This window comes from Thunnus thynnus, chromosome 11 (genome assembly GCF_963924715.1).
Source record: "Thunnus thynnus chromosome 11, fThuThy2.1, whole genome shotgun sequence".
NCBI classification, from domain to species: domain Eukaryota; kingdom Metazoa; phylum Chordata; class Actinopteri; order Scombriformes; family Scombridae; genus Thunnus; species Thunnus thynnus.
The window spans coordinates 17,421,505-17,440,372 of NC_089527.1; the positions used below are offsets into that span (position 1 = coordinate 17,421,505).

The following is an 18,868-nucleotide window of genomic DNA, read 5'->3' on the forward strand; positions in this document are numbered from 1 at the left end:
CGTGCGCACACACACACACACACACACAAACACAAACACACATATTGCAGCCGTTTTCTCCAGATTCAACATTCTTGTATGATGCAGATCACCTCTTTGTGGCATTTGGTGCCTTCTTGATAGCCACCAATTTGAAATTTTTGGTGCCCATAATAAAGCTGTTGTTTGTAGAGATGCACCGATTGATCGGCCAAATGAAAATGGACGGTTTTCAGATGACCGTTGCCCGGCTCTGATCAGTCTCACATATCCGATTTCTTTTTTTCCCGGTCAAATTCACACACATGTGCTGCACATAGCTGCACAATGTGCACACACAGCAGCACAGACAGTAACGTCACAGTCGCAGACGCTAAAAACATCCTTAATGTCCTAAATATCACATATTATTGCCCAAAAAACATTAACGTCATTGGTATGTATTTCTTCAGCCATCTATCTGGGGCTTGTGCTTGCTCTCGGGGTGTCTTGCACCGAGCAAATGTGAATATTGAGAGTGTGTATTGTCTATTCAGCCAGTGTGTGTCCACAAAACCCTGTGAGTCACTGTGGGACTTTCACTGCTCTGTTGTAATATTGAGAGGCCCCTTGTAAGGGGCCATGCTTTGAGGCTAATATCCAAACACTAACTTAAATGCACTGGGATGGACCTGAGTTTCAGGGCTTTAGGAATCTTGATGCCTGTCGTGTTGCATACCAGGCAGTCTGTGGCTCCTCTCTGATCAGACTTTCTTTCAAAGGTCACCGTTGTGACCGCAAACAGCTTAAGCTTAGCAGCATTTGATGTTGATTGTTGCCCTTTTCCTCTTGTAGGACCAACACTTTTATTTCATTAACTCTAGTTTCAGCATGTCGCGCGTTTACCTACACTAAAAACAACCTGAGGCTAAGGCAATATCAACACATGTTGTCATCAGTCCTCTTTCAAATAATTTATTTTATGAATACAGAAGACTTGCTAAAGATACTGAGCCCTAAAAGGCCTGTCTCTACAGGCCATGAGCGCATTATGTTACAGTGTAAAGTTGATGATTTCTTAGTGTATAAGTAAAAGTTACTGACACCCACCATTATGTAGTTTTTTCATTTCATGGTGTGTTTGTAGCTAGTAGTATTTCTAAATTGATAGCAGTATCTTATTGACCAAATTGCATCAACAACAAATAATAACTTGCTAGGTTAAGTTCCCTTAACTTAAGTTCTTAACTATAAAAATACTGTATACTACCAGTTTTGCATAAGCATTGATGTTTTTATAATTTAACTTCTTTTTTTGAATGCTGCACCAATGTCCACTATGGTTTTGGAGTGACAAAACTGCATAGCACACACAAGGTAGTTCAGGGGATCTAGTAGTGTCCCCCAAATACACATAGTTTGCCTATTTAGAAAGCATGAAATGATGATTGATGCTAGGAGTGACTAGCATCAATCAGCAACACCTGCAGAAACCTGTTATTCTGTATATCTCATATATATTACGATTCATTTGTGCAAAGAGTCAGTAAAGTATTACTGATTTTACCATCTGACAAAAGGGTTTTGGTGCATCTCTACTAGAAACCATTGCAGTCAATTCAATAATTAACATCATCTTGATCTGTGACCATCCGCGGCTGTTGCAATCTAGTGTCATAGTTGTCTGTTCAATTGGCAAGAATGTGTCTATGTGTCATTGTGGGGGAAAATATCACACTGTCATAGTATTTTGTACTGATTCTCCTTTGTGGCTCCCAGGTACCAAAGTGCTCTCGGTTTGTTTACTGCATATGCCATGCTCACTATGTCATTATTAAATTAGTATTATTCAGAACACAGAGTAATAAGACATGTTTGGCTTTTATTCAGGCAACGCTCAGGGCCTAATCCCCTCCCAACTTAACATAAAAATGGCTAATAGAGGCGTACCTCAAGAAAAGAAAAGTGATGACTGTGGATGATAGCTGACATAGTGGTGTCGGTACTGACTGTGTGTGTCTGGTAGCTGTGTTGGGGGTGGGGGTGGAAGGAATTTGTCATGTTGGCTTTTGGAGTTGAAAGAGGGCATTACTCATTTCCTTTGGGTTAACCTGGGTGATGTTTATTGTTACTGTGGAGATGAGCAGTCAGCTCCCACACAGTTCCACTGACAAGGCTAATGTACTATGCTGCCACAGTACACTACATTATTCTATATAGATACAGATAAACACAGTCAGCAGATCTCATGCGTTTAATATGTTACTCCGGGTGTCTACCCTGCTGTCATGCTCCGTGTTGTTCTGGGCAGTAGCACCCAGGGACTAGATTCAGACCAACGTTCATTCTTGAACATTATACTCAATCCAGTTTCAGAAGTGCTGTTCTGTACCTGACCCTGCTGCCTGACCTGCTTTTTGACCATAACAATATTTCAATTCAAATTGACTTAAAACAAAGCATATGTATACGATTATTGTTTGAATTAGATCACTAAACATTTCTTTTTTAAAAACATGTTAAATGATTTTAAGCCTTCAGAGTTCCCTGATAGTCTGTATCCTGTTACTGCTACAACCTCCCGTCTGTCACTGATTAGTTGTTGCATTGTGTGTGTATCCTTAAGGTCAAACAAATGTGTGGAATGCATTTCCTTCCTCATAAAACACTTACAAAGCCGATTTTTCTTAAATGTTTGAAACACGCATTGTTAACATCCATGTTTTGTTGCTGGCTTCTCTGCCTTTGCTGGTAACCTGACGCGCCAGATGGTTTGTTACACAGAACCATCTGAGAAGTCGTCCATAGAAACTGTTTGGAAAAAGGCGGACGCTTTCAAAAAAATACTTATCGGGTGATTGGATGAACCATCTGTCTATCACCGTCTTACCTTGTGAAGGAGCTGGATTTGCGGTGCTGATTGGTCTGAACCACCAGTGGTTTGGACACAAGCACATAACTTGAAGCCTGACAAGATGAATTCTCGCGTGATGTCGTGATCTTGCGAATCGAGCTACCTCGCAAGGTAACTTTGCTGGTGCATTGCTGCATTTCTTGACGCATTACCGCAACCTGTAAATCAGTAGAGTAGTGTGAAACCAATGGCAGGAATGTGAATCACAGCACCCGTGTGCATGTATGTTTGTACGTGCGTCCTCATGTGTATGCACTAGAACAAACTAAACAGAGACCAACATGAAAAACATTGCTTCATTGCATTACTAGTGTTGAAAAACTCCACATGGTGCCCTTTAAGAGGGGTATTCATTTCATTTTTTAGTATTAGTTTAGCATTAGTTGTATATTTTACCAGAGAGTAATACTAGATTTAGTGGTTCTGCTAGTTACAATATTCCTCTGTTTGTTTTTAATTTGAGAGATGCTTAAGTCATATTTCGCCTGACTGTAACTTCTGAGCATCATTAGACCACATCAGAGCTGTAGTGGCCTACTGTAATTTTCTGGAAGCAGTCTGAGAAAATACTAAATTTGATTTAGTTAGGAGTATGAGCTGCTATTGGCTCAAGAGTTGCTCCCTTACATGGTCATAGCTTGTTGTTGCGATGAAGATGTTATTATGATTACAGAAAATGATAAAAGACATTCTTGTTCTGTTCTGCCTTGTTGTTGCCTGCAGTTGCACTTGTTCATGTTTGTTCATCTGGGTGTAATTTTATCTTGACAGTAGCATTATATAGTGTGATGTATTGAGTCTAATATGCTGAGTGATGTCTTTATTTATCCTGTACATAATGTGGACATACTCTATGCGTGAGTAAAAATAGAGTTAAATTCTGAAGGAAAGTTTTCGAGACACTTAACTTGATCTCTTAGTTAATTTGATGGAAGGGTTGAAACTGGATCAGTCAGTAAGAAATGTCATCTTTGGCAAGAAGAAGGGCTAGAGTTATGCAAAGGAAATGGTTTTGGTCTGCAGCAGACACACGGAAAAGGATGAGCAAAGAATTTAACTGTGCAAACTGCTGGGCAGCCTTCAGAGTGACTGTTGTGATCTTTCCCTCATGTGCTGCTTTGTTCTTTTGTGTCTTTATTAAAGCTCAACATCAACCATAAGCACGGTACAGTACAACAGTAGTAATAAATTGCAGAAGAGGGCATTGCACATGATTTGGATTGATATGGATTGAACTTGAGAATTGGTTACAGCAGTAATATTTCTTATATCAGCTTTGCTTTGCATTTTTCTACACACTACTTTTGAGCAGTTATGGTATTTTCATGAACAGATTGTATGTGCTTTCTTTGTATGTGTCCTCCCTGGATAATTTACAATAAAACACAAGTCAGTAGCCACGTGCTATCTTGAAACATTCATAATCTTGACTTAGAGTTTGTCCCGGTGGAGTACCTGCCAATAAAAAGTTAACTTTTGGACCAACGAAGGCCAAGTTGAGATGCAGGGGCTCACCGGGGGTTTGTCCCCTACACCTCTACCTTCCATAACTGATTCAATGGAGGCTTTGCCTCAATGTTTCATCTGACACCATCAAGGATAAAAAGGGATGGATCAATAGGCTTTCTCACAGCACCAGGAAGCCTGATTTCTGGGGCCGAGAACTCAGTGCAATGACTGTGTGTTTTGTTTGCAAAAGGCATATCCTTATTTGGTTGAAACCATTGGAAAGATTTCTCTGCTGCTATTAATACAGTAGTGTACACTGTAGTAGCCTATATTGTGTTTAAGGGTAAGAAACCAAAAGTACCACACAACAGATACTGTTTTAGCAGCTGCTGTGTTCAGTTAAGTATGTTTTAACCATTGTCCATAACTATAAATAATTCCAAAGCAAATAAGCACATCCAGGCATATTCAGGCTGGATCATGAGTTCATGTTATACCGTTTAACTCAAATGATTCAAAATGCACACCAGCTTGGGAACAACCATGGAAAGCAGTTGCAAACACCCAAGTTCAGCCACATAGCATCAATTACATGTGGAATTCAGGGCATTTGACAGAGTGTTTTCCTGCACAACAAGATACCAGAACTTGTCCTTTTCTGTATAAATATTAGAGCATTCTTTCCATGCACCCCTCCAATGATGACCTGCAGCATTGGGAGAGCTGTGGGAAAACTATCAGGCGGGTGCCAGCTAAGCAGTATGAAATGCGGATATACAGTGCATTAACATTGCAGTATTAAGGTTTTTAGGGCACATTTTCATTGTGTTTGGTTAGTTTGAGGTAAGAAAAGACCTGTGTATGTGCTGTTTTCTAGGTCTGTTTGTGCTCCTGGATCATTTCTGTTTTCTTTGATTGACAAAGGATGCATTTCAGTTGTCTGTGGCTGTGACTGACATGATTGTTTTGGATTTTCTTTTCCACCAGGGACTCTACAGAGAGGATTCCAGGAATCTTGTCATGTTCAAGGCAGTGCTGAAAAAGAACAGAGATGGGAGCAAGGGGAGCAAGAAGGATTCAGGTATGTGAAAGATCCGGAGGAAAAACGGCAAGCTAGGTTCCAGGAAACAAATACTCTATACCCAAAGGCTTGGACACAAATGTAAAAACATTTCTGATCATCTTTCACTCTTGGGTAGCAGACAGTGTTGGAAATTCTGTAAAGTGTCTTTCCTACCTGCCCTTCTTGGTAAAGAATCTGAATGTGAATGTTGAAATGAGTTACGTTGAGCTAAAGTAAACAGAAGAGAAAGTTGAGATGAAAGCACAAGGGCCTCTAATTCTTGAGTGCGCACTAAGTAAACATACTGTCATCTAAACCACCATTTGCAGCAATTGCCTGAATATATATATAGGCTATATGGCCAATAATTTAGCTTTATCACCTCTATCTCGGTCTTCTTTTCTTTGAAGAGCGGCGTGGTTCTAAGTTAATGACTTAAGCAATATATTATAATAATTTTTGTTTTTGCACAATGTGTAAAATGTCTACAGTGTAAAAATGAGTTATTTCAACATGCATGTTTATGATAGCTGATTATGTTAGCTGTCTTGAGTCACAACAGTCCCATAAACTGTGACATGAATTGTCAGACTAAAAGTGACACATCAGTTTACAGGTATTGATACTAAAATTGCATCAGCGATGATGCAAAATGACAATGACTAGTAAGTATCTGAAATCTCAAATTACTACTTACTACTGAGTAAACTATTAAGTGTCTATTTTGGCCCAGGTGTCTCCTGACTCCTGGTGGCTAGCTGGCTCTGGTCATCTCGTAGAGAATTTGTCAGTTGTATCTACAAGAGGGACAGATCGGGGGAGAAAAAATTGCACACTGATCTGCACTCTTGGTTTGTGTCTGACGAGGCATTAACTCCGGTTACAAGAATGGGAGCCAGGGGTGTCCACTGAGGACTGTAATGCTAGCTAGCAGCCTGCAGATATCAGGCCAATGTGTTGTCAAGAAACACAAATAGTAGGAGCAGATGAATTAGTGTGCCAACTTTCCTGCTCTGTCTGTGCTGAAACCTATTATTAAAGTGGATGACTTGGAAAAGATGTTTGCACACAAGGAATAAAGTAAAATATGATGGGTCATGTTAGTTGTTACCCTAAACAAAACAAAAACACATTGCTCTTTAACTGAAACCAGTGGAGTACATATACACATATGCTTTGTTTATACATGATTGGAAGCACTGTCATTATATCTGAAATAGAACTTGAAAAACATTTGGTGCTTCACATACGTGTAAAAAAATCATTGACTCTTTTGTTTGTTTAAATTTTATGAAAATTTCATAGAACCATTGTTCCGTCTATGACTCAGCTCAGAGCATTTATTACCCTCCGTCTCTTTATTTAATTTTGACTGTAGAATCAACCAGCCATTGTTTCATAACAGATGTTTTCTTTTCCTTTGGAAACCTGTAGTTGACACGACTGAGCATGAGTCATTCTTTAGTCTCTTGTTCATACAATACCACCCTTCAATAATCTGTCTTCACATAATAGATTGACCATTTCTGCTTATACTGCATCTGCCAGTCCGGACTTGCTTTACCACCTCAGGACTGGTTTTTAGCATGCAGTCTGATTCAGTGACTGTATACAGTTGATACATGTCTCCGCTTCCTCTAGCTTTCGTCTGAGGCTGATGTGAATTGTTTCGCTCAGTCAGTGTTAAAATTAAAGGGGAAACAGTCTGGCTTGCTTTACACATGGGTCACCTTCACTGCTCTCTGTTACTGTACCTCTGTTGCACTGGCATATTGTAGGCTTTTATGTATGGCTTTCTTATCAAATTTTTGCAACCTGTCTTGCGTTTATGAATCATTTTGATAACCCAGTTGCCCTGTTATCAAGACACACACCCACCCACAGTCATATACACTTAAACACAGCAGGTTGTGTGTATGTGAAGACTGAGAATGACCGAGTTTTATGGCGGGATAGCTCCTTTATCCCAGCCTCACTCTCCCAGTTGGACCCCATCCATCATGCCCAAGTAGCTCTGTGTCCCTTTCTCATGCTGGGACAATAAAATCTGGCCACTCCTCTCTGTTGTTTAGGGCTCTTAAGACAGATGAGAGGTCACAGAGGTACAACTGCTACCAGTGGTCACTTTGCCCCTCTGGTGTCCCTGCATGGGAGATAAAACTATACTGCATATCTTTTTAAGATTTTTTTTGAAGGTCAAACTCAATATGGCAAATCACCTGTAATAACCTGTGACAATTAAGAGTTATCTTGAGAATGATCGTCATTATGCTCCTTAAAAGATCTTCAATAAGATTTTAATGAGTTAAAGGATCAGTGTGTAGGATTTAGGGGGATCTATTGGCAGAAATGGAATATAATATTCATACGTATGTTTTCATTGGTGTATAATCTCATGAAAATAAGATTCACCTCTGCTTTCGTTAGTGGGTCCTCTTTCACTGAGGCTGCCATGTTGCACCGCCTTGTTTCTACAGTAGCCCAGAATGGACAAACCAAACACTGACTCTAGAGAAGGCCTTTCGTGTTTTTTGCAGGTTTTGCAGCCACCATAGGTTCTCCTACACGCTTGGAAGGGGAGGGGGGTATACAGTTGCTTGCAATGTGCAACCTCACTGCTAGATGCCACTTATCTTATGCACTGGTCCTTTAAACATCGTACTACTACTACTACTAACAGCTACAGTAGATGTATTTCTTAGGAATCAAATATGTTTCAATATGTCATTAGAAAGTTACCCTGAAAGTGTTAAATGGCATATTTTACCTGATATATGCAGGCCTGTGCTTGCTTCTCTGGTGTCCTTGAAAAGGAGACTTTGTTTGTAAATTCAAGTTCTTCCCGGGACCTGAAATTAGGTTAGTAACACAGAAGCCCTGATGGGGAAGTCTGTGTTAATCAAACTGGGTACACTGCAGTATAGTTAATGGTCTCTGAGACAAGACAGCACCATATTGCACATAAAATATTCACTGCACCTTCTGCACAGCTTGAATAAAGGTTTCATGTTGATCCCAAATGATTTGAGAAAGAAACTAGTGTTGAAATTAATATTTTGGTTTCGTCATTCACTTTATTATATGTATTTATCTTTCTGTCATATCTAGATTGGATTAATGGTCAAAGATTAGTGAAGTTTTGTGGAATACAGTATCAACGTTGTTGTTGGCACCGGGGCAATAAATAGGGGGGCAGTAAGTAATTATACCTTGGTATAAAACAGGATATACAATGGCATTTATCTTTTGCTTTGACCAGCTTGTTTGGTGAGATGGATATTATAATTTTGTTCTTTGCAGATTCAGTTTTTTTGCAGATCAATCGAAATTGTGTTTATTAGGCAACCCTTCTGTTTTACCACAGTCCTGCTCGAGTTCTTGTAGACCATACAGACTCTGCTTCACTCAGAAAGGCCAGAAGGACAAAGTAAAATTTACTCAGCAAAATATAATTGAAATTCAGTGGAAGGAAAGACCTCGATAATGGCATAATTGCAAGATAGCTCAGCATATGTTGCTCATGACATGGTGGCTATGGACTGGAGGCAACTTTAAAGCAGTCAAGGAAACTTGGTCTCTATGCCAGATACCACTACAGTCATTAGCTCTCCTCTGGGATCTCCACATTGCCAAGACCACAAAAACACACAGTTTGCTAATTTAGTCTCTCCATCTTGCGCTCCTCCTATATTCTTCCTCCTCCTTCTCCTAGCTTTCCTCTTCTAGACTCAATCTGTAAAGAATCTGTTCGGAATTGGCCTTTTTAATCCCCTTTAAGGACTCCTTTTTTTACGGTCTGCCATTCCGGAAGTGGGATGCTAGTTCGGTGTGGCCCCTTTGCCTTTGATGTGAACGTTTTCTGAGAAAGGTTAAACTGAAAGTAGGCCTCACTTCAGTTAATAGATTCGGGACCCCAAGACACAAGAAGATCATTATATAGTAAAAAAACACAAACAGTGTTTTAATTGGTGTTCTCTTTGAGGATACAGGCCTCTCAGATTTTATGGTGAGTTTCACCTATTACTTCCTATTAATTCACAGCAGTGTTTGAGCAGATGCACGTGCAGATTGAGCAGCCTCTCAGATTGGGTAGTGACAGTTTGCAATACAGAAAAATAAGTCACACATCATCAATCACTTCTCCTCACCACAATAAAGAAGTAAATATTGGCAGTCTTAGATCTAATAAAATTAGATTATAGGACGATCAAGTAGTGCATAGTTTTGGGATCTAATGTTTTATTGCTGCAAATGGACGGAAGCTAAACTTCAGGCCATATAAAATCCCTCTGGTGGATTTAAAACATGTGAGGACAAGTCTGCATTTTTCCACTAAGATTTAATAATCTTTTTAGCTGAAGTGGCCAGTTGTCTGTCTTTTAGAGGCCCCACTGCCTGCTTCCATTTAAAGCCTCTCTTTCTTGAGTAAAGTATACCACTACTCACTGTCACTGCTGTCCTTGGAGTATCAACAGCTTCTTCAGTCAGTATCTGCTCATTGTGGGGTCCATAGAAGCAGCATTTTTGACTCGGCTTTAATTGCTGAGTCTGACTGTGTGAGTTGGGTAATGCCTCTGAAGGCCCTCCAACTTGCTCTCCCCGCTCGATGAGCTTGGCTGCTTGAGGCAGCTGCCAGACAGTTGTCTGTCTGTTGTGGGTGACACAGTGTTAATCACACTAGCATGCATTGCTGCGCACTCTCTGAAGCCGGTAACAGTTTCAGCTGTTTATTCCTCCAACAGACAAACAGATATGCAACCAGCACCAGTTGGCAGGACTTTTCTCAGTTTGGTTGGCAGTATGGAGACAGAATCAACTCATGCACCTGGTTGGACGTGAGGCAGCAGCCCCGTTGTTGACCTGGCAGCACAGAGGAAGGGTTGGGGTCCACCCTACTGCCCTGCTTTAGTTTTAATTTTCCCAGCAGTGTATCTAGTGGGAACAATTACCCAATATGGCACGTTGACAGCAGCGACATACTGTAAGATTATTTTTTTCAGATTAGTCAAGATTGAGAGAATTGTAGGAATAATCATTTACATGTGAGAGAGGGACAAAAGAAAGATGTCGTTTACAGTGTTTTCTTAAATTCCTTAAAAGGAGCTACGCTATCAAGAGTTTCCCAGGCAATGACACAGAGGTTGACTCACGTTTCGAAACAGCGCTGCACAGAGAGGCCCCCAAATGCTGTTGATTTGGCGTTGTTTTTGGCAATAAAACAAAAAAAAGATTTTTTTGGCCTGGCAGGGGTTTTGTTGGCCTGGTGGCCCGCCAGGCCTGTATAATTATAGGGGAAGCACTGGTCTGTTTTCTGGCATTTTTAATGTAAATTGATGCCTAATAGCCTTTTTGGTGACAACTGCATCTGCACCAAAAAATCCCTCTTTAAAATGTGGTGTTTCTGTGCTCTTTTCAAAGGCTTGCATCTGAGAAGTGAACATGTGGCCACATTGCTTTTATCATCATCAAGGTCTCCCGCAGCGGGGGGTGACTTTACTGTTCAGACAAAAAAAAAAAAAAAAAGTAATGAGAAGCAACTGAGGATAAGCAGACTTAAACAAGAATGTAATGTGCTGTCGGCTTGTTACTTTGCCAAATATTTAAGTCTGCAATGTCATTTTTTTGCAGCCTCATTTAGATTTCAGGAAGAAAGCGAAAGACGAAGAGAATATTTATGATGTAGAGATCCATGCACAAACTACACAAACTAATGGAGTGTGTGTGAGTGTGAGAGAGAGAGAGAGAGAGAGAGTGAGTGAGAGAGACCATTAAGTACTGAACTGTGTTGCCTCAGCTGTGGTGGTGACTGGTACATGCTGTCTCAACAGTTTCTGTGAGTTTCTTGAGTGTTTTGACATGAAACAGTGATTTGTTGCTGAGGGTCAGGCAACAGCAAATTGGTTACAAAGCAGGATTTTATTGTGCAGAGGGATGTTTTTTTTTTTAGGATTTCATGTGGGTCTTTAAGTTGGAAATGCCTCAATGATGATTCAGTTAGAAGATTAACCCTTCATGTTGAGTTTCCTACAGGTCCTATAGCTCTGCAATCAATACAGCCTTTGTAAAGATTATAATGTCCTGTTTATGTTGAGCCAGTCAGTGAGGTGTTGATAAAGCTTATAATATTTTTGAAGCTGTTATTTCCGGTGTTGTTGTATTGTTGATTGTGGTTGGGTAAGCTAAACCAAAGGCGGGGGGGGGGGGGGGTGGGGGGGGCATTACAGAGCCTCCCTGATTTCTATCTCTTTTGTTTTCCATATTGTAATTTCCATTTATGTGATGATACAGTTAAATAGAGCAGCTGACATTGCAGAGATTCCTTCCCTTCTTTCTTTCTCTTTCAGCTGCCCTCAGGGGTTTAACATCAGGAATTTTTACTGTTATGGGAAGACTTCCTTCAATAAACAATAACCACAGGTGGTTGGCCAATTATTTGGCGAAACAAAAAGAGCTTATGATAGACAATTGTCTGTCCAAACAAAAAACACTTTTTATATTAGTTACTGGGCAAATATTGAGTTTAAATCATAAACTTTTGTCTTAGGAAAAAAAGTAATTTCATGGGACCTCCTTCTTTTGACAGCACAGCTGAAACATGTTTGTTTTTACATTTTGTTGCCTAGAAACAATTAATCTGTTTCTTTGGGCTATCAGAAATGAAAATGTTTCATCTTTGCTCAGCTGTGACTCAGAATTAAACACATGCTGTTCTTAGCACAGCAGCAGTAGTTACATAGTAAAACACTCAACCGACTTGCTTTTGCCCTACAAATTTCTCTCACGCTTTGCTCTTTTAAATGGGTGCCAACCACTTCGCCTTCAGAAAAAAAGTAACGGCCATCCAACTGGAAATTTGGATGATACAGGTTTCTTTTTAAGAACCTTGTTTGTAGTCTGTGGTGTTCAGGATCACAGTGAAATCTCTCACGGACATGGTTTCCGACCCTCTCCTCAGACATTAACAAACATTGCTCTAAACAGAGTCTGCCCACAGGTTCCAGTGTCAGACTGCCTACGTTGGCCCGATCCTCCTCCGTGAACAGCTGGGTGGCAGCCTCCTCTCTAGCCGTATCTACCGCAGCCATTTTGAGACACGCTCCCTCCTTGTCCTGTGGCTTCTAAGGGAACTTAAAGCAAACTCCCTTGCGGTGTTCTTTGGTCCTGGGTGGAAGTTTTAACATTTTCTTTTATTAGGAAAACTGCTCTTGTGTCCAGGATAAGTGTGTGCTCCAGGTGAATTAGGAATGCATGTTGTAGTTGCTTGATGAAGCTAGTGTATGGTAACAACAGTAGAGGATGTACTCAAGTCAATGAGAACCAGTGTTCATGTTCTTTCAATAGCCTTGATACTGAGACAGAGACAGAAATATTTAAATTAATGAACACAAACTTCGTGTTTGATAAATTTGGGGTTGCCTAAAGTAAAGGTTGCGAGCGTCACACCGAGACAGACAGACAAACAAGACGCACGCACTCAACCACAGGATGTCTAGACCACAGATGACGAACAGTTTGTGACCTGTAGAGCACACAAAGATAGACTCCATGTTATGTCATACATATGCACAGAAACACACACACACACATACATACATAGAGAACGACAGAGACAAACAACCTCAAGATACATTATTAACATCCTTTGAATAACCATAATAACTAGTGCTCAGACCGGAACCACTGTCTCCTTTATCATCAGATCATGGTTTTCCTTTTGGAAAACACTTCTGAAAAAAAAAAAAAAAGTAATGCAGCTAGGAAGCTCAGATTAGCTCAAACTGTAGCTGCCACTTTAGCTTTTAAGTCTAAATACTAATCAGTTTCACCTTAAAAACACCTCTATGTAGGGTTACATCTAGGTTACCGTCCAATGCCTCTCTTCTAACTTTAATTAAAAAAAAAAACAAAAAAAACTTTGCTGACAATTGTGAAACGGCTTTTTGGCTCATGTTTGCTATTTTTGCTCCCAGTCATGTTTGTCTAGATTTTCATGTCCAGACAGTTGTGGCAGGATGTAAAATGGTGGAGAAAAGAATGCACCTGATTTACAAAGGAGACCATTGAGTGCACAGACCTACACGGCTATCAAAGCACTGTGCAGCCAGCAGGCAATGATTAGCAGGGCGTAGCTCAACCCACATCTTTCACTTACACACACATTCATGTACAAATACATGTACACGCGCACACACACAAACACACACACTTAGATACACAAATACGCCCACAAACCTCAGGTGTATCCACATTAGACACTCAAAATAAGGCCTCTAGGGGAAAGCAGTGAACCTGATCGGCCAGTCTAGCTGTTTTCACATCACATGACTAAAGACTTCTATGAAGATTTGACTTGTGTGTTCTGAATTTTTGTGCTGTGTTTGATTGTTTTTAGAGCACATAATTTAGATTCTTACGGCTAGCAGCACAACTTATTAACCATAGCTGCAGCTGTAATATTATAAATATACAGTGGCAGAGAAATAGAAGGATGTTTTATCATAATTCGCATCCCATGGTGCCTTTTTGGTGAACACATACAACCAACAACATACAGAAGACAGCTAAATGCACTAGCTAATTTTCACATCTGACACTGCTCTTCCTGCCCAGTGGCTTTTGGCTGAGATGGATTTAGAGAAACACTTCCATGTTTCCCAGAGGCCCACTGTCTGTCATAGCAGCCGGTGACCACTCTCCATTACCCTAATTTGGCTCCCATACAGTCAGCATCGACGGAGCATGTGACCTTGGAAGTGAGCGCACAGCAAAAGACAAGAAGCCAAGCAATTACACGGGAACTCGTTGGAAGCAGGCGGTGATGGCATCTACAACACAGCAACACACCAGTCACAGTCCCACCCCCACCCACCCCCGGCCTACCCCTTTACCCCTCACTCATCAGGCAAATGGATTCTTTTGGTACTTCAAAGAGAAGGAAAAAAAGTTTATCAGTTAACATGCCAGGGTGTTTTAAAATGGTCTTTGAAGGGGTGATAGTGGCTGTCATGGCAGTTCATTGGCTTGAGAGGTCAGCAGGCCACAGGTTTTTCTAATTACAGCGTGACCTGCCTTGGCAGGCACATTCCTTCTGTCTGATTTTCTGTTTTCATACCTTTAACATCTTTTGTCTGTGATCTAAATGAGCACTTAAAGTGTGACTTTTCATGCAGAAGATTATTCTATCACCCATAAGACGTACAAATTACTAGCTTCTTTTTGTCCAATAAGTTAACTTTGATATTTTTCCAAGAGTTATGAGGATTGTATTTTTCTCATATATTTCTCGGTGCAGACACCAGCCAATGCTGTCACAGTGTCTGACTCTCTGAAAAGTCTGTGTGGGAGACCTCCGTTCAGCGTTGGGCCCCTTTCTGTCTCCTCTATCCTACTTTGCTCTTTGCTGCTCTGTTCTGCATTTCTGAACACAGAGACTCTTTTTTTCGTAATTGTGCCTGCAGATGAATGTCTTGCCATCCTTAGTTCAGGAGGGTTTGAGACAGGCTGAACTAATGACCTCGGCTCCTTTGTGCCCAGTCTCAAAGGGAAGGGGGATAGTGCCTATTGCAAAGAGAAACATTTAGTGTAGAGTGCTCCCTCTTCATATTTACAGCTCTCATTTTAAAAGTTGCATTTCAAGATCACTCTTTATTTGAACACTCTATTGGATAAATGTACTGATGCCTAACAAAAGTGGTTTGAGAAGCATTGACATTGAGGTGTAGAGCATGTTGTAGGAGTTGTCAAAGACATTGGTGTTGTGTCCGTGGGGATAATTCCCTTTTTGATTAAATTATTAATCATGAAACAAAGCAACACATTGTCGCTGTACTAATGGCTAAAAAAGAAGTTCCTTTTGACCTTTCAAGTGCGTCAAATGACACAAATGTGATAGATGCGAAACTCACACAAATTCACCAGGAACAAAGATTTTCAGATGGTACAAAGCTGCAAGATCTGCCCTGGTCGTTGTTTGCTTATGGGATTAGGCTCTTTGGGAGGATTGGATGGACAGCTTTTGTGCCACATCCTCGTCCGTTACTGAACAGGCTGTTGTCCAGGGGTTAGTAGTGTTCTCATGACCTCACCTGGCCCCAGAAGAAGCTCTGCCTAATGACCTGTGCTAATGGGAATCCAAATCTGTTGTTAAACCAGATCTCCATGGCAACCCTGCACTCCAGACCACATTGCACATACGCTTTGAAATAAATTCCAGTCTGTCTCAGAACTACTCTGTCCATATTGTTAACAATTCAAAAATCATAGAACTTTGACTGTAAAATCTTATGAATGTGGGACAAACGCTTGTCCACCTCTCATCAGGCTGCATTGTGAATCTTTCACCTTGAAGCACCGTGTTCACAATGTTTAAATGATTGATCATAGTATGGACAAGTGTGCTCAGTCATCCATCATCCATCTGTCCTTTGCTTAGACTGTACCAGCTGTTTCCATGACTTGTAGAGGACACTGATGTAATTAACCCCATGTAAAACCTATGTGATACATTTTATGGCTATACTATATAACCATTAAGGCCTCTGTATCTCAACAACAGTACAAAGACACTATAATAAAAAGCAGTGCTTTTTATACCAAACCAAGACTGTTTCATTGAGTCAACATTTCATCTGTATGTGCCTAGAGATAGCCTTCGGGCAATGTGTTAGTTTGGGAAAACAAAAACTGTAATCGTGAGTGCCACCATGTTCAGCCCATAGTAGCAGTTCATCTTTTCCCCTCTATGTATAGAAAAAAACATATGCTATGTGCTACTACCTTAGCTGAAGAGTGTTAAAGCACAGATAACTAGGGCTGTTGTGATAACTGCAATATTGCAATACTGCGCTATAGACAGGCCAACCGCGGTGGATGGCAAGCAACCACCACAACTGCGCTATGTTCACATTTTTTCTTTTCTTCATGAGGCTAGGTTAGGTAGGCTAGGTTGTATTACACATCACGGCATGTGTATAGAATGTTCGGTGGATCCTCTGATCCGGTGGCTCTGGAGGATCCCGTCTCTTGTGCGCTGAGTTCTTGCTCGTCAGCTCAGAGTGAGCTGACAGGGAGTCGGTGCTGATGCTCGGTAGTTAAAAACATGTCTGTATGAATATTTTGTCTCGGTTATATGTTTAAACTCTCCCGGGACACCGAACAGCTGAGCAGGCTGCCATTTAACCTGTGAGGTAAAGTAGTTTTCCACCAATCATACAAACTAAAGGTGCGTCCAGCCAGACTCCATTCATAAATCCCAAGTTTAAGGGGTCTCAGGTGTAGGCCGACGTTGTTTCCTTCCACAGCACAATCTAAAGTGTTTTCTGTGTTCGTCAGGTACTGCTGCTCCATTCAGCCGACACATAATTAGACAAACATACCTTGATTTTCACAACAGTTGAAACAAACAAACAAAAAGATGTTGCTAATACCACATATGACCACATACTGCGTTGTTGAGCCACCGTAAATCACTGCAGGGGAAATTCCTTTATCACGACATCCCTACAGACAACAGCTGACTCCCTTTGTCCAGTCAAAGAGGTCTAGCATTGTTGGATAGGAGATGAGAGGGTTATTTCCCTTTAGTGTGGCAGTGAACAATGTGCCCCACTTGCCTGTAGTCTGGTACTGAAGAAGCCTGCAGAGAGACATTCATACTTGAACCTCACACACAATACTGCCAGCATGAATATCAATAACTCTCGAGTAGATCTGCACTAATTTATTCCAAAGCTCTGGTGAAACCAGGTTAGGCTCTGTGCAGTTCAGCATGGCCACTTGACTCATTTATATTTCTATGAATAGTCAAACATTTGAATTTGTGTAAAGTGCGGAGCGCTGTTGTCTATTGTCTACAGTATGGAAACCCAAAAGTGTGTAGTAGATTTTTTGTTAAGTCATATAACTTGCAGTAACATAAATAAATCAGTTGATTTTTTTCTATAGTTTGTATTATTAACAAGGAAACTGCATGTGTAGCTGGTTATTTCTACATCTGAATTTTCAGATTTTACCTATTTACATTCCTTTAATGCTGCATTTCAGTGGTGGAAATGCAGCATTTTCCTTCCTGCATTTTGCTTAACTTATAGAATATTGTACATACAGCAGTGACCCTGAGACTGATAGATGGTGAGAACACACACAGTAGCAATGCAATATCAACATTATGTGCTTTCTAAGTGTCAGTGGGTTTGACCAAGTGTGTGCAATCATAGGCACAGGTATTGTGTGTAATTTGTGCTTTATAGTACACTTGCACTTTTCTGTATAAACAGTTCTCAGGTAGGTCAAGCATTTAATCAATATTCATTGAGTTATTCTCTTACACAGAAAACAGTTAATTAAAATCAGCTTCACTCAACCTTCATCATATCTGTGGCAAACTTGGTAAAGATGCGGTCTGTCTCAGGTTATTTTCCCATACAGATTTATGAAGAGGAATGGGAAATGTCATGGTGCCTGCCCAGTGCAACCCTCCTCCTCCTCTTCTTCTCCCTCTCACCAAGACACACATATACCCCTCCCTGTCAGACTCTCTTCCCCTGGGGCCAGGAGGGAAAGCATACCAGAGCTCAGGCCACCACAGAGCTGTGCATCAGAGGGAAAGAAAGACAGAGAGCGTCTTAGTGCAGTCTTGCCTTGCCCATGGCATCTTAGCTTTGCATAAAGCAACTAATTTGCTCTCATTATCAAGTGCATATACATTTGTGTTGAGAGTGTCATAGCTGCTGGAGCTGATCCTGTTTTTGACGAGCTAAAACTGAGTTGTTTTCTCTTCAGGGACCACCAGCATAGATGAGTAATCACTTGAAATCAGTCAGACAATTTCTCATGACAGTTTAAGAGTTTATAAAATTTGATCATTGGCGACAAAATTGACATTCATGATATAAAGTATGCCCACAGGAAGAATGTGGGTAGTCTCCAAACAAAGAACAATAGAGTAATGAGTATACAAAAAGAAAATTAGATGCTTTTATTCCCTATATACTTATTGTAATTCTGCACTACAAATGAAGCTGGCTGGACAATTATGCACAAGTCATTACTTATCACTTACATCAGTCTTATTTTGGTTTGCCTTATACAGTATTTTGACTGTTCCTATGGCTACCACTGACTGAGTAAAGTGGTCTAAAATGAGAAAGCCCTCTTGGGAAACACGCTGATGCCTTCATAACATTTCGCAAATTGTCTTAAATAATTTATTGAATTTTGAACCAGACAGATTTACATCTTATTTACATATTTGATCTAATTTATCCTTAATCATCATAGACGACTTGCACTGGAGACCCTCCCCCACTCTGTATTTCTTGTTGTCTGGCTCTCTCTCCTCTCTGTGGGTTGCTGTGTGTTAACCATGACAGCTTTTGTGAGACTGTCACCCTGGTCTCGGAAGTACACAGGGAATCCACATTGGCACTCAGTCTAGCGGGAGAATTCCCCCTTTGGTGGATTGTCCTATGGTCATCGTGCTTTGT

The 18,868-nt window shown here is 40.7% G+C and overlaps 1 protein-coding gene across 2 annotated transcripts in view; it reads left to right on the top strand.

The window, feature by feature from the left end:
- tanc1b (tetratricopeptide repeat, ankyrin repeat and coiled-coil containing 1b) overlaps window positions 1-18,868 on the top strand; it is a 111,833-nt gene that overhangs the window by 9,189 nt on the left and 83,776 nt on the right. For both annotated transcript variants that reach the window (XM_067603464.1, XM_067603463.1), the window contains exon 2: window positions 5,309-5,402. In XM_067603464.1, coding sequence (XP_067459565.1) covers window positions 5,342-5,402 — 61 coding nt within the window. In that variant the 5' untranslated portion in view covers window positions 5,309-5,341. The remainder of the gene's footprint in view (window positions 1-5,308; window positions 5,403-18,868) is intronic.